This window comes from Mandrillus leucophaeus, unplaced genomic scaffold (genome assembly GCF_000951045.1).
Source record: "Mandrillus leucophaeus isolate KB7577 unplaced genomic scaffold, Mleu.le_1.0 Scaffold186, whole genome shotgun sequence".
In the NCBI taxonomy this organism is placed as follows: Eukaryota; Metazoa; Chordata; class Mammalia; order Primates; family Cercopithecidae; genus Mandrillus; species Mandrillus leucophaeus.
Genome location: NW_012101876.1, coordinates 2,971,668 through 2,988,507, shown reverse-complemented (window position 1 = coordinate 2,988,507; position 16,840 = coordinate 2,971,668). Strand labels below are relative to the sequence as shown.

Sequence of the window (16,840 nt, the reverse complement as noted above, 5' to 3'; positions counted from 1 at the left end):
GTTCCCAATTATTCCTAATTTGTTGAGTATTTTTGTTATGAAAAAGTGTTGGATTTTGTCAGATGTCTTTTCTCTTGACTACTGAGATGATCATGTGGGTTTTGTCATTTATTCTACTGAGTGGTGTATTATATTTATTTATTTTCAAATGTTAAACCAACCTTGTATTCCTGGAATTTTTGTACCTAAATTCAGAAGGGATACTGGTCTGTAGTTTTCTTTCAATGTCTTTGTCTGGCTTTGGTATGGGGGTAATACTGGCCTCATAAAATGAGTGGGGAAGTGTTCTCTTCTGTTTTTGGAATAGATTTTGAAGGATTAGTATTAATTTTTAAATGTCTGATAGAACTTACCAGGATGCCATCTGGACTTGAGCCTTTCTTTTTTTTTTTTTTTTTCTTGATATGGAGTTTCGCTCTTGTTGCTCAGGCTGGAGTGCAGTGGCACAATCTCGGCTCACTGCTTCTGCCTCCCAGGTTCAAGTGATTCTCCTGCCTCAGCTTCCCAAGTAGCTGGGATTACAGGCATGCGCCCCTATGCCTGGCTAATATTTTGTATTTTTTTTAGTAGAGATGGGGTTTCACCATGTTGGTCAGGCTGGTCTCAAACTCCTGACCTCGGGGGATCCACCTACTTTGGCCTCCCAAAGTGCTGGGATTACAGGCGTGAGCCACCACGCCTGGCCTGAGCCTGAGCTTTTCTTTGTGGGAAGTTTTAAAAATTATTAACTCAATCCTTTAACTTGTTAGGGGTCTGCTCAGATTTTCTTTCTTCTTGAGTCAAATTTGGTAGTTTATGTCATTTTAGGAATTTGTGCATTTCATGTAAGTTAGCTAATTTTTTGGCATATAGTTGTTCATAGAATTCCTTTATAATTCTTTTTATTTCTGTAAGCCTTTGTGATGATGTCTCCTCTTTTATTCTTGATTTTAGTAATTTTTTCATAGTTTATTAAAGGTTTATCAATTTTGTTTAACTTACCAATTTTTAAAATGGCTTCAACAATAATCATTTATTTGGCTTTCCTTTTAGGGTTGATTTTTTTATTCCAGGAGTCTCTGTGGTTGGTGGGTTTTCAATATGCTCCAGTCCCAGACTGCTAGAACAAGAGAGAATGATAGAATTGGCAGTGAAATATACAAACCACCCTCCTGCCCTCTGGGTTCACAATACGGTAAGCAAACTGCCTGTTTAAACTCGATGATCTGGGAATCTCTGCCACCCACAAAATTTGTGTTAAGTTCATTCGATTCACCTAAGAAACCTGGGCTTGAATAAAAGGGTACATGCCCACAAAGAACTTCTAAGAAAGGTCAAAGAAATTTTGATGCATTAAGTATGAATCAGAGACTTTGGGACCTGGAAATATTTTCTGGGTCACCAAATGGTATTCAGTTGAATACTGCTTTAGAATTAAAATATTTTATATTTTAGACAAGTTCTAAAAAGTTGGCTCTCTGTGTCATATAAATGGTAAATCTATAAATCAGATTATTTTGTCTTAACCATCCTAAATAAAGGGAATTAAATTATTCTGTCATTTTTGGAGGGGAAACTATCTGATTACATAGTACTGCTTCTTCCCAGAGGTGAGCACAGCTAAATCCATGGTGCCATTGCCTCTCCGTTTCAGTGTCTGGAAAGCTCTTCACTTGGGATTCTGAGAGAGAATCCAATTTGACTGCTGTTAATAACTCTTACTTCACCACAGGGCTCAACACAATCCTAAAGAAGCTGCCTGTCATTACCTACTAGAACGCTAATAACAAAGAATGAGCTCAGAACAGATCAGTTACTTGTTGTCTTAGTTTTTGACCCTTCCATCCTTTTCACTTTTTGCCTTTTCTATCCTTTTCCTTTCACTTCCTCTTCTTTACAAGAGTGTCTTCTGTATTTACCAACAACCTCTATCCCATCCCAGGCATTTTCTTACCTTATTTACCAAAAACACATAGCAGTACAAATATGGCTTTAAAAACAGCATTTTCCTGTTTCCTGGAAATCATTGAGAATCAACAAAGGAAAAAGAAAACAAAAACTCTATTTTCAGCAAAACTTGGAAACACACTCTAGTATATTTTTAAACGTTGCAGAGAATTTTGGGGTTTCTGTAGGAACCACATGGAAATAAGTAGAGGAGAGAGGCCAAGAATAGCAAATTTCATAGAGCACCAACAAAAATACATGAGGGAGTGGGGTGGGAGTTACAGCTCTTGTCTGCGAAAGAGGGTATGGAAACACAGTTGAGTTTTGTGGCTGTAGAAGGCCCACCCAGACGCAGCAAGGTTCAGTTAGGAGAGAAAGCACGCAAAGAATCACACAGACAAACCATGTTTGTAGGAACTAATATGTCCTGTAGTAGCTGAAGAGAGCTTTTGTGTTGTGAAAACCAGCTAGCTTAGGATGCTCTCTGGCCCGTCCCCCAATATGGGACCCTCTTGCAAACAGTCCAAAAAAAAGCTCAGTTCATTTCAATCCCACGAAAGAAATCAAAGAAGACATGAGTAAATAGAGAGATGTACTGTGTTCATAGATTGGAAAACTCAACATAGTAAAGAAGTAAGTTCTCCTTAAATTGATTTATAGATTTAACATAACACTAATCAGAATCTCAACAGGATTTTTTATAGATATGGACAAAGTGATTTTAAAATTTGTATGGAATGAAAAAGGAGCTAGGATAGCTAAAACGATTTTGAAAAAGAAGAATAAAGTGAGAAGAATCACATTAATCAAATAAGGCTAAGATAAAGCTACAGCATTCAAAACAGTATGGTATTGGTGAAAGGAGAGACACATCAAATAATGTAACAAAATAAAGAGTTCAGAAATAGACTGACATATATGGTCACTTAATTTTTGACAAAGGTGCTAGATTCAGTGGAAAAATTGAATGGCAAAAGGATAACCTTTTCAACAAATAGTTCAGGAACAATTTTGCATCTAGATGCAAAAAACAACCTTCAACCTAAACGTAAACCTCATGCTTTATATTCAAAATTAACTCAAAATGGGTTGTAGATCTAAATGTAAAACATGGTACTATAAAAGTTCTGGAAGAAAACAGGAGATATTTGGAACTTGAGAGTAGATAAAATTCTTAAGCACAATACCAAAAGCAAGATCCATCAAAGAAAAGATTGATGATAGGACATGGTCAAAATTAAAACTTTTTCTACAAAAGGCATTTAACACAGTTTAAAACCAAGCTACAGACTGGGAGAAAATATTTACAAATCAGATATCTAACAAAGGGCTTGAATTTAGAATATATAAAGAAATCTCAAAAGTCAACAAAAAGAAAACAAGCAACATGATTTTTTTAAATGGACAAAGGATTGAATAGACATTTCACTAAAAAAGGATATGAGGATGGCAAATAAGCAATGAAAGGTATTCAAACATCATTAACCCTGAGGGAAATGTAAATTAAAACTATATGTGGTGGGATACCACTACAGATCTAGTCCAGTGTCTAAAATTAAAAATATTGACAATACCAAGTACTGGCAAGGATGTGGAGCAACTGGAACTCTCATATATTGCTTATATTGCTAGTGGGAATACAAAATAGTGCAGCCAATCTGGAAAACATTTTAAGTTTTGTATAAAGTTAAACATACACTTAACATATGATCCAGCATTACAACTTCTGAGTGTCTTAGAGAAATGAGGGCTATGTTTATATAAAAGCATAACATGAATATTTATAGCAGTTCTACTCATAATTATTTAAAACTTTTAGAAACAACCCAAATGTCCCTCAGCAGGTGAATGGATAACCTGTGATATATTCATACAAGAGATGAATTATTGATGCACACAACAATGTGGGCGAATCTCAGAGGCATTCTGTTGAATGCAAGGAGGCAGTCCCAAAAGGTTACATACTGTAAAATCCCATTTTTATCACATTCTGGAAGACATAGATATAATGATGGGAAACAAATCAGTGGTTGACTGGGGTTGAGATGACTGTAAAAGTAGGATCTATAGCACAGGGGAATAATTTTCAGGGGGTGATGGAACTAGCATATGTTTTGATTTTGATGGTTGTTACCCAGATCTATATGTGTGTTAAAATTTATAGAACCGTATACCAAAAGAAAAAGATTTCTGTTAAGGAAATTTTAAAAATAATTTTTAAAAAATGTGCAGGAGCAACACAATATATTCTTGTGGTTTACACATCAAGTTATGTCTGTCCAGGATAACCCCCAGATGCCTGTGTAGGCATTTCCATTGTAAATGTATCCTGTCACATTTTTACCCTGCAACCTTCTGAGTCTCTGTCAGTGTGGCCTCAGCTGCCTCATTCCTTTTTGGATTCTCTGTGGATTTTCCATTCATTACTGGCTCTAGGCTGCTCCTAGAGGTGCTAAAATATGCTGCTGGGGTGAGAGCAACGAGGTGTCCACATGCCCCTTGCTCAGAGTTGAAATAAGCATAGCCATCCCAGCTCCTAGTGCCATGAACATCTCCCCATCCTCCCTGTTATCCTTAGCGTCTCAGGCAACCTGGCCTGGTCCCGGTCCACAGCTTCCTGCTTGGTTTCATGCCTCATTGGCATTTCAGTGAAGGAACTTATTCTTACAGGCTGTGGAAAATCTCACAGTGATATTGCTTGAATGCACATCCTAATTCTAGTGCCTGCTCTACTCTACCCAGTGGGAGTTGCAGACAGCCTTTATGAAGTCAGATTTTTCTTGGAACTGTTTTCAGGTGGCTATTTTCCTCCTGAGGATTTGTCTTATTAAGCCATTATAGTGGACAATGGAGGCGCGTGAGTGTCTGGGTGGCAGCAGGCTGCACCGTTGAGACATGGAATGAAGTGCCATAAACGTCTTCCTTTATTTTATCTGCTTTGGCTCAAGCTCTTGGCAGAGTAAAGGGTTCTAGACAGCTATTGTGTGCTTAGCTCCAGTTGCTGTGGAAAGGCTGTTTAGTTCACAAGTAGAAAATCTATACCAAAATTAGATACATTGCTGTGTAATTGAAGGTAATGTCCTTTTACTCACGTACATATTACAGTGTACAGTACTTTGAGTCTTGTGTTCATGTTACTCTTGCAGTTTTTATTAATCAACAAAAAGACAAAAGTGGCTTTTAATTCTTCCCAGGTGCTACCAAATCAGAAGAAAGACCTCCCGAAGATTATTTTGTGTCAAGATAAGACAGGCTTCTTGAGTATTATCTTCCCCTGGGGCACATTTTCTTGCCAACTTTAGAGTTGAAAATACTCTGGTTTCTAAAAACAGTAACCTAGAGGCTTTCTTTGTTGTCATTACTAAGCATGCCAGAGATGGCCATTGGAGAAAATTATTTCAGTCTCTTTCACTCTGATTCTTATAGATAAAGAGAGAACTGCACAGGCAAGCAAGAGAGGGAGGGAAGGAGGATATAGGAGATGAAATTCATTGTCATCATTAGGCAGAGCTTCTTGTATCTTAACTTCTATTTTTGAGACTTGAAAGAATATTTTAAAGCACTTTGGTAGCCACTGTGGCAATTCCGAGATTTTAGTTATTCCTAACTGAATGTTCCCTTGCTGCTAATTTCTTTTGTCAAAAATGAAAACCCACTTATCACCATTCATGTAAAAATCTCCCACATATTTAAAATAGTTAAGTTCAGACATTTTTCCCCGAGAGAAAGGGTATCCATTCATTTAACAATTCTTTACCAAAAAAGACATGTTTTTGTGAATTCAAATAATTTTCATTTTTCTTAGATATTCTCTAAATTTAACTCATCTTTAACTTGCAGAGCCCAAATGAAATTCATGTCCAGAAGTACTTACTGCTCACCTGACATGCAAGGTGCCAAGGTGTGAATGCTAAGGGTCTGGTTCTCAAAAAGCATGTGATATGTTATTACTTCTTAGGAGGGCATTCATTTAGTTGATTTATGCCAGGAACGTGTAATGGGAGAAACCCACGCTCTTAATGTAAGTTTCTTGATTCCTGGAATCTGTTTTTTAGTGACAGAGAAGCAGGAAGCTGGTATCGCCAGCACTTTTTCTTTTGTGACAGCTGCAATGACCAAAATTTCTTCTTAGAGCTGGATACTAGCAAGTTCCCCCTACTGTGAGTCAGTCCATGTTCAGACCAACCCTGTGAGATGGGCAGTGCAGGTGCTGGCACCCATTTTCCAGGAGTGGCAGCAGAGGCTTAGAATTTAAGGGACTTGCTGGATTTCATAGGGGCCATGATTAAAATTCAGTCTTGACTCCTAGATCAGTGGTTTTTTTCCAAACAAGGGGTTATCAACTCTGTCAGATCCAATGCCCCTTTCTAGAACTGTCCTGAAATGAAAATCATAGTTAATGTAATGTACCCATAGTTTTTTTTTTAATAACATGATTCTCTAACTGTAATACAAAGGAGAAATAAACCAAAGTGATCCATAATCAAATAATATGTATTTTAAAATATAAATGGTTAGGCAGATCTAACTTGAAGACAGAATGAAGTAATCAGATGCCATTCCTAAACATAGAATCACCATGAATACACTGTCTACAGATGCAGATGATAAAGATGTGTTGTGTGGGTGACACATGTCACTAACTGGAATGTGGTTTTCCAGAACAGGGAAATGCTTGGTCAAGTTCTGAACACAACAAAGTGCAGTCTACATTGTGGCTACTGAGTTTATTTGTAAAATGAGCTAGGGTCTAGTCTCAGATCATTATAAACCAGTTTTCACCTATAAGAACGTCTTTTGGGCCATTCACAAGTCATTGTGCAGGACAGTCTTGTGCATTGTAGATAATGGTGTGCTGGCAAACCAGCTATCCGAATTTATCTGAGTTGTGTCGTTTGCTGATTTTTGTGCTGTAAGTACTCCTACAATGGCTGATTTCAAACTACCAGTAGAAACTTTCTTAGAAAATTCCTGTAGAATTGACCACCAGCTTAGTAGGAGCCAGCTCTGGGAAACCATGAATTTTGTAGGATCTCTAGCGTCTCTGGCCCTGCCCTCTAAATGCCAGTTGGATTCCCCAAATCATTGTGACAATAAAAAATGTCATCACAAGTTTCCCAAACACGTTCATCAGAAGCAGTAGCATCCCCACTGAGAAAACCAGTACATTCAACTCTGATGGTATTTCAGGCATAAGTGACCTCACCAAATAGTAGGTGCTTTTATCTAGATAGGTCTATGTGATACTCCCTGGTACGAAGCCTCTGGCTGCCTGTTCTTGTTTCTCTAGGGAGAAGGGAACAGCACTGAACAGTATTGCAGGGCTGGTCTAAGCCTGTAGAGCTGGTCTGGCTTTGCCTTACTGAGGATCAAGAGGGAGCACCAGTACTTACACTTTTCAGCCTTGATGAACCCAGGGTAGGCAGTCTAGTGACATTTGCCACATCCTGTTTCGCAGCTTTGGTTAGAACACAGAAACACAACTCAGATGAAGGAGACCCGTGCTTCAGAGCTGTCCCCTGCCTTTGAGTCCATTGCTGCTTTCCTCAATCCAGTTCCTCGCCTAAGAGGTTAACAAATGGTAAAATCACTGAAGCACATCTCCTTTTCTCAGTATTGGAATGGCTGTTCATTATGGATTATGAAGGTGGATTAGCCTATGGCCTATAAAATGAGCAAGTGGAATTAATTCACAGGGCCTCGGGAAAATTGGGAGCAAGCTATAAAAATAGTCCTAAACACTGATAATAGGGGAGATAGACCCAGTTTTATTAAAGTAGAACCTTTGGTTTAAGACCTGTGCTACAAAAGACTAAAAGATCTTTTCTTTCCTGCCTTAGTGTACACTTGACTCAGAAGTGGCTGTGAGAGTGGGTGGAGAGTTCTTCTTTGACCCTCAGCCTGCGGATGCCTCTAGAAACCTCGTGTTGATTGCAGGAGGAGTCGGAATTAACCCTCTGCTTTCCATCCTGCGGCACGCAGCAGATCTCCTCAGAGAGCGGGCAAACAAAAGAAGTGGATATGAGATAGGAACAATAAAACTATTCTACAGTGCAAAAAATACCAGCGAACTCCTGTTTAAGGTAAAGGAGATATAGTTTGTGTAAGCAAACTTGTGTAGTGGTATTAATTGTTCATGAAAGTTTTTTCTCTAGGTTTTGTTTTCTCTGCAAAGGTTCAAACAAAAGGCTTGGCAAGGTTTAATCATGCTCAAAGGAGAACTAACCAACACACCTTACCCAAGACAAGTGAAACTGCTAATGTTGAGCGGGCCACCAGTTAAGTGACAGGAAAGGGTAGGTTTTGGTGGAATGGAATCTGGAGGTTAGATGAACAGAAAAGTCACAAGGGTCCTGAGATTCCAGTCAAGAGACCTACAGTGTACTGGTGTATCACAGGGGAAGGTAAGACTTAGGCAGTTTGGACCCAGCTGGGTAAATGAAACCCCCGTCAGTTGCATCTGTTTAAACTAAGTGCATTTGATGAAGAAAGCTTTCACTGGGGATTGCTTTGCAGCTGCAGGAATGAACAAAAGAACAGAAACAGTTAAAGACACAACTGTGGTCAGTGAAACTGCTGCTTAATTGCCAATGCTTGAGAAAAAGGAAAAAGAAAAAACTCCCGGAGAGTTGGTAATATGCTTGTTAGCATATTCAGATTTCAATTAAAGCCAAATAGCCCTCTGTAGTCTGAATGCTCTGGCCTGCTAGGCTGCAAACAATGTCTCTCTAAGTAGAGAGCAAGAGCAGCAGACGTGTGCAGAATGGGAGTCGAGGTTCAGCCTCAGTGGTTGTGCACATCTGTTTTGATTTTTAAAAATTGTAGTGTGACCAAATATGTTTGACATTCCAGAAAAATATCCTTGATTTAGTAAATGAATTTCCTGAGAAGATTGCATGCAGTTTGCATGTTACAAAACAGACTACACAAATCAGTGCAGAACTCAAGCCATACATCACGGGTGAGTCCCCTAAAGATATTTTGACTATCTCCATGCAGTTATTTGATGGACACACCAGTTGGTTGAACGTAGATGCTTTATTGTTGGAAGTTGCTGGCTGGGAATGTCACTATCTGGGGAATTGGGGTGACTCCTCCTGGAAAAATAGATATTTAGTTGGATTTACTCATTATATACAGGTTTCCTGTTGCCTGTGTTAAAAGTGTACTTTTCACACTTTTCAAGAGACCTTTGCATCATCACTGTAGTATACTTACAAATAATTTATATTCCAGATTTGGCTGAATTGATTCCATTTGCCATTAATGGTCATTTAAACAACTTATAATTTCCTCTGAAAGGATTTTTATAAAAACAGTTACTTCCTTTGCTGAAGGCAGTTTGTATCTCCATCAAAGACCACCAGTAAGCTAGCTGGCCCTTTCTGCAGAGTGCATTACGATGAGCGTCCCACTTTGCTTGCTTAGGTTTAGGAAGCCTGGAGATGCACTCTGCTTAGGTCTGGCCCCAGAGGCCAACAGGAGCCGTCCTGTGAATGTCTTAAGAAGACTAGACTCACTGAGCTTGCACATAAACACTGTAGCTAAATTGTGGTTAGTCCTTCCTCATTTGCTGATACAACCATGTCTGGCTTAATTTGGTGTTTATTCTGGTTTTTGGTAGAAGGAAGAATAACAGAGAAGGAGATAAGAGATCATATTTCAAAAGAGACTTTGTTCTATATTTGTGGCCCACCTCCAATGACAGACTTTTTCTCCAAGCAACTGGAAAACCACCATGTATCCAAAGAACACATTTGCTTTGAGAAGTGGTGGTAGGAGGCAGACACAGAAAAGATAAAGAGGTGAGGTCTACTCAGGAGATCTCCTGTCCTTTGTGGCATGATTAATTTTTTTTATCTCTACTTGAGTTGTCTTATTTTTTAAGGCTGTAAATGTATTGACCAGCTGGATAAAAGCCAGCTGGCAGACTTAAATGATAAACTTTTTGCAAAGACCTCAGTGATCAAACTGTTTTTTACTACACTGATTTTCTTTTATTAACAACGATTTAATTGTCTCATGATGTACCATGATTGGTCAATATAGATTTTTCTTTTGTCTTTAGGCAAAAAAAAAATACATACTTATGTCTAATCATAGGAACATGTGATTTTGAGTGTAAAATGTGGGCTAGCTTTAAATTATTTGACAGCCATCTATATATCTTATGTTTAATAAAATTATAATTTAAGTACAATCTTAATTATTTTACTTTGAAAATTCTTTTTAATGCCTTTGTTTACTGTACTATGGCCTGCAGTCTTATTTGGTACATCAAAGTTAAGTTTGGACATGGAAAATTGTTAGGAAAACTGCTTTAGGGAGTTAAATATCCAGCATATTTGCTTTTTTGTTAATGAATATCGTAAGTGTGTATCCTGACTAATTGTTAGTTTCTTCTTAAATGAAACCCTTTCTGTGTCTTGGCTGTCTGCCTTAACGCTGTAGGAGGCAGCTTCTTGCTTGGGACAAAGGCATTGGTGGTGTGTTCCATGTTGAATCTGCCTTCAGTGCCTGGGCTGGCTGGCTATGGAAATGTACTTAGCATTGATTAGGGGGTAGAGAGCTGTTTCTAAATCCTGCTTTTCTACTTTTATTTCACTCATTTGCCAGAGTTGTTCTTGGCACCAGCAGCTCCTTAACATATAGTTGTTGAATGACTGAAAGAAAGCAACTAATGTTTTAACTCCTTGCTAAGTCTGAGATTGGGAGGCAGTCCCCTAGAGTGGATACAGAGAATGGTGGAGCCTCATCCCGGGCCCAAAGTTGCCTGCATAGAGATCACAGGAGGGTGAAGGGAGCCTGGGAAGAAGGACAGATGAGTGCTGGAGACCTAGGAGCTCCAGTTGAGATTCTGTTCTGGAGCTGATGAGAGAAGACAGGTTACCCTTTCTTATCTTTGTTATTGCAGGCCTCCCAGGGACTTCTGGGCTTGAACTCATATGATTCATGGGACCTGAAGATGACTCTAGCTTCTGCCCAGTTTTGAGTTTTGTCAAGTTTTAAGCAGAGATCATTTGTCAACCATTTTGATCCCAGATTTGAATTTGGGGAGGGAGGAGCCGTTGACCTGATGGGAATATCATAATCCATTCAAGGAAATGGTCATCAGTACCTCAGAGGTGAAGGAAATATGTGAAGCTCTGGGCCACTACAAGGAGCCCTGACTTATCAGTTGGCCCCAAAGTGCCTAGGATGAGGACATAGGAGCATGATGAGATGCAAGGATGTGGGATTATCAAGGGGCACTTCTACCAACTGGTGAAGGCAGTCGGCGGGGGAGGACACCTAAAGGTATGGGGAAAGTACGTAACCCAGGCCTCTCTGCGTCAGGAGTGGAGGTGCAAGGTGAGCATCTCCAGTGCAGCATGGGATGGGAGGATTGGGAGGTGTTGCCTGCTGCCTCTGTTTGACCAGCACCACGCTGGCTGTGTGCCTGCTGTTGTCAGAGAGCAAGGGTCACCTGTCCTGGAGATCCCAGCTCTGCCTGCCACCCTGTTGCTGACTCAGTATTGGCAAAATTGCTGAGATGGGCCTTTGCCTGGAGTGTTCATCCTTTCAGTGCTATCATTCTGGTGCTAAGTGCTGAACAGCATTTTCTGGTCTGGTGGAGAATGTCCTCTTGCTCTTGCCTGCCAGGCCTGTCCTGATCTTTTTGTTACTTAAATTGAGCTAACTTCAGCCAGAATGACTTGGAATTCATAGTGCGGTGGCTCAGAGTATAGGCTCGAAAGCCCTTGAGCCAGATTGCCTAGGTTCAAATCTCACCTATACTACTTACTAGGTAGATGACCTTGAGTAAGTCACTTAACTGCTGTATGCCTCATTTAAAATTACACACTTAAAACTACATGTAAAAGGGAGATGGTACTGCTACCTACCTACTACCTGATAGGGCTGTTATGGGGATTGAAGGTGATTGTACATGTAAAGTGCTTAGCAAAACACTGCATGAGTGTATTGTCATTATTAATTTGCTATTCCTTGTCCTATTCAGAAAGGATTTCAAGAGGCTGGATGCCTTAGATGTGGTCTAACTTGAAACCTTCATGTGGGTGTGCATCTGTGTTGTTTATTGCTGTGCCAGGCACAAAATAGGTACTTCATCAATATTTGTTTCATGGGTGAAAGGGCCTGCTCAGAGTTGATGAGCTGGATTAAAGTGACTTCTTAAGGATCCTCTGGCTCTGTGCCTTTGAAAAAATGTTTCTTCTTTTGACATGAGACCCTTTCACAGTCTACTCAAGAGACTAGGTTAATCTGATATTTGTATCTTTCTCAAATTTTATTTATATTTTTTCAAACATACGACAAAGTAGAGATAGTAAAATGACTTCTCGTGCATCCATCACCCAGCTTCCATGACTAGCAGCATTCTGTTTTTGTCAGCGCTCAGCTTCTTTGTGGGGGTGTTCTTCTTGCTGGTGTGTTTTCAAGCAAAGCCTAGAAATTATATCATGTCACCTGTAAATTCTTCAGTATATATTTCTAACAGATACATCACCTCAGCACAACCACAATACTATCATCATACCTAACACAAGTGACAATGATTCCTTAATACCCTCGAAGACCCTTCTGTGTTGTTTCCTCGTGGCCTCAAAAGTCCAAATATTGCATTAGGTTAATGTCTTTTAAGTTTATTTTAATTAATGGCACACTCCTTACACCCCTACACATATACATGGACACTTTTTCCCCCATGATTCATTTGTTAAAGAAACTGCCTTATTTGTTCTGTAGGCTTTCCCACGTTTTGAACCTGGCCTGCTGTATCCTCAGGGTGTTGCTTGATCCTCTCTCCTCTGTGTTTCATGTAAACTGGTAATTATATCTAGAAATTGTTTATATTCAGATTCAAGATTTTTTTTGCAAGCCTACATTATAAAGTGGTGTGCTTCCTATGGCATCACACGAGGCATATAATGTCTGTCCCACTTTTAATGCTGTTAAGAGGGATCAGTGGTTTCAGCATTTGTCAGCCTGAATCATCCAATATAATGGTCTTCATCAAACTTTCACCTAATTATTTTAGCAGCCATTGATCATTGCTGATAGCTATTTTTTCATTAAGGGTTAATTATCCATTTCTGTTATTCTTCCTGCATATATTGTCTGTGATTGCTCCATATAGAACTTTCCCTCATCAGCTTTGATTCCCCTGAAATGAGTCTGTAAAGAAAAGGCAGGATTGATGCTTGATTTATTTCCTTTTATTTATCAGTTAGCATACTATGTGTTGGTGCCTTAGCAACCTTGAGACGACCAGTGAGATTATTTAAAGTATCATTATGAACTCATGGATTTTTATACATTTGATTGTTTTCATCCATTACAGTCAATTTGTTGATGTTCAGCATGTTTTAGGTCCCTCCCGTTGTGTCAGTGGTTCACATTCAGTCATGGTGGTTGATGAGGTTCGGGGCTCTTAACATGTGCAAAACGTTCTCTAATAAACAGGTAGGAGAAAAAGGAGATGAGTGTGGTGTTAAGCCTCCTGAAGAAAGTGTTTCACAGAGGATGGATTGGCTAGCTGTGTCATGCTGCTGATAGGACAGGAAAGATGAGGTCTGATGAGTGATCATTGAGTGGCCATTGATTTGGCAACTGGATGGTCATTGGTGATCTTGATAAGATGGATGGTGGGAGTGAAAACAGTGAAATAGGTTTAGGAGCAATTCAGAGGAAATCAATTATAATGAATATAGATAAATTTTTAAAGAGAAGAAAAAGATGGAATGGTAGCTGGAAAGGGAAGTGGGGTCAAGAGAACATTTATTGTACTCATTGGGTTGTTTTACTTTTTAAGCTTTTTGTTTTGAAGTAATTTTAGATTTACAGAAGAGTTGCAAAGACAGGGTTCCTCTGTATCCTTCATCCAGCTTCCCCAAATGTTTAACGTAGCTGTGGTATATTTATCAAAACTAGGAAATGAACAGTACAGCTAAGTTGGTTACTATTAACTAAAGCACAGTTTTCGTTTGTTTTTTTGTTTTTTTCAAGATGAGTGAAATAACAGCCTGATTATATTAAAAATCATGAAAGAATCATTCAGTGGGACTCAGGGAAGTGACACCTTTTTCTAGAGGACGATGTATTAACTGTCATTTATTGAGCATCTGCTATGTGCAGTCACTGAGCTAGACATTGAAGATAGGAAAGTATAAGACAAAGGTTATCTTAGGAGCAAGTTAAATACTTTGGGAAACCACTTATTTTTTTTTTAGTGAGTCTAAGAGTGATGGAAAGTATCTTCTGGAAATAACTAAGTTACACATTGAGAACATTTCGACAAAATTGAAAGTGGAAATGCTCTGGGGGAAAATTTTTTTGCATCTATCACTGTTTGAAAGAGAAACTATAGCAAATGGATGACTGGGTGAGTCACTGGAATGATGGATCTTAGGGGCCCAGGGGTAGGGGAGTGGGAAAGGCTGCACCCATGCTCTGGGGGTAGGAGGATTGTTACACTGGTCTCACAGCACAAACACATGCGTGCTTGCAGTGCTTGTCAAATGATCCAAGGGCATGTTTCTCCTATTTTTTTTTTTTTTTTCTGTCTGAATGGAAAACAGCAATTTCCTCCATTCCTGGTTATTGCAGATGATCTGATAATTTCACCTGAGAGCTGTTATTTCATTTTATTTTATTTTAAAACTCAAAAGAAGTATACTGTTCTCATCTTAAACAGCAAGATGTCTGGTCTTTAATATTATTCTTTCTTAACATACAATAAGCTAGCAGTGTAGTGATGACATGCAGATACCTCCTAATGTGCCATAAAATCAAGGCATGCATTTTAAAATGTTTTGTGCCCAGGAATCCAAACTTTTATAGTTGTTGAGCAGCCATCTTCATCTGGTCTGTTCTGAATTCTTAAAACCTGCATGAGCTGATCAGCCTAACCTGGCCCCTTCCAGCTCATCCCCATGTCCTATTTTGCTATATTTGAGCCTAACAAGATTTTGTCTCTTCCTTTTTAAAAATTACCTAATATATATGACCAAAAATTGTTAAATAATTTTTTATTACCTAATAAATGTGACCACAAATATAAAACTATACAGATTAAAATGCTGAAGTTCTCTTCTCCCCTGTCCTATTCCCTCGCCTAGAAGGAACCTCTGTATAAAAAACTTGCTGGGTATCCTTTTAGAGATTTTATGGTATATTAACCTTGTATACATATACAACTATGTATCTCATTCTTTTAACACACTTCAAATTTTTGGTATATACCGTAATATACTTAACCATATCTCCATGATGGACATTTAAATTGTTTGGAGTTTTTGGCCATTACAAGCAATATTGCAGTAAACCTGTTTGTATAATTTTTATGCACATACTCCTGTAGAATTACTAGAAGTGCCATTTCTGAATAAAAAATTGACTAGTATTGCCAAGTTACCTTATAAATGCCTAGTCAGTTTATATTCTAATAGGGTATGAAAGTGCCCATTTCTGGCCAATATTAGATACCCTCAGTCTCATACTTATTTTTTTCCCCTAATCAGTTAGATGAAAAGTGATTTTTTAAACAATTTTCTGATTGCTCCATAGCATTTTTTTTCCCTAAGGTATTTTAGCCATCCTTATTTCTTCTTTTCAGAATGGTATATTTCTGTTGTATATCCATTTTGATATCTTACTGATTTATAACGCTTTATAAAAATAGAATGAGTGCTAATCCTTTTGTTATGTATATTACAAATATATGTATTTTTTCCAGTCTGTTACCAGTTCCTGAATTCTGTTTGATGTAACTTACAACAGAGTTTTAAAGTTATATATCATCATATATGTTGGTCTTTTCCTTCAGCTTTTATGGATATATTTTCTTCTGATACTTCTATAGAGTAAAACTCTAATTAGGCCTGTCTTAGAGACTATAGGAGCCCAGAGAGAAGAAACAAAAAATGAGGCAGATTGGTTGACTGTGTGGGGTGGTGGGAGGAACATGGCACCAGGCTTCAAGAGACCTAAATCATGCCCATTCTACAACTTGTTTCCTGTGTGACTCATTCCACCTCTCTCTGAAACCTGCTTTCCTTATCTGTCGCTGTGGGTAGGACTATGCAATTTAAAATTCCTTTCTGTAATTTCATGATAGAAAAATGGGCTTTAGAGATCAAGGTTGACTATACCGAGAGATTGTCTAAGGAGTATCTTAACTGTCTTCAAATATTTTATTGATTCTTGGAATGACTATTGTTTGTATCTCTGGGGTTGACAGAATAAGAAGACATTGTCTTGTACTGAAGCAGGGGAAAGTTTGGTTTGATACAGAGGACTTTTGGACCATACTGCTGATTAAATTCTGGAGTCAGGGCTCAAGAGAAATAGTGGAATTACCATTAGTAAGGAAACTGACATTTGCCCATTGGGGCTTAAGGTGTCCTTGACTGAGACAGGGACTGGATTGATAGTTCCCCGGGTTCATAAAAAGGAAGTGTTTTAGACAGTTATTAGGCATTTTGTGGATCGAGAAACTGGTAAGTCTGCTAGTTGTTCTTGTGATTCTCTTGTTTTTTTTTTCATTGAACAATCAACAAGATAGGAGGTACCCAGGACTGAAGGTTCATGAAATCAGAGGTCCATTATAGGAAGCATTTTAATGCTCACCCTAATAAGTGAAATATATTTCTTACTATCTTTAAGCCTTTATATTATTTAGAGGCCACAGAAAAATCCAAATCCAAATCCAGATTGAACTTAATGACTAGTGAGCAACACATTTAATTACACAAGTGTGAGTTTTACTGCCAGTCAGCAACATGAGATCATGTTTTTTTTTTTTTGTTTTTTTTTTTTTTTTTTTGAGCAACACATTTAATTACACAAGTGTGAGTTTTACTGCCAGTCAGCAACATGAGATCATGTTTTTTTTTTTTTGTTTTTTTTTTTTTTT

The 16,840-nt window shown here is 38.5% G+C and overlaps 1 protein-coding gene across 3 annotated transcripts in view; it reads left to right on the top strand.

The window, feature by feature from the left end:
• The window catches only part of OXNAD1 (oxidoreductase NAD-binding domain containing 1), a 75,317-nt gene that overhangs the window by 31,655 nt on the left and 26,822 nt on the right, over positions 1–16,840 (top strand). For 2 of the 3 annotated variants that reach the window (XM_011977934.1, XM_011977932.1), the window contains exons 6-9: positions 1,033–1,174; positions 7,767–8,009; positions 8,779–8,887; positions 9,551–9,731. In XM_011977934.1, the coding sequence (XP_011833324.1) occupies positions 1,033–1,174; positions 7,767–8,009; positions 8,779–8,887; positions 9,551–9,705 (649 nt within the window). In that variant the 3' untranslated portion in view covers positions 9,706–9,731. Of the gene's footprint in view, positions 1–1,032; positions 1,175–7,766; positions 8,010–8,778; positions 8,888–9,550; positions 10,150–16,840 lie in introns of those variants that run through there. The other variant, XM_011977933.1, reaches the window with a different exon arrangement.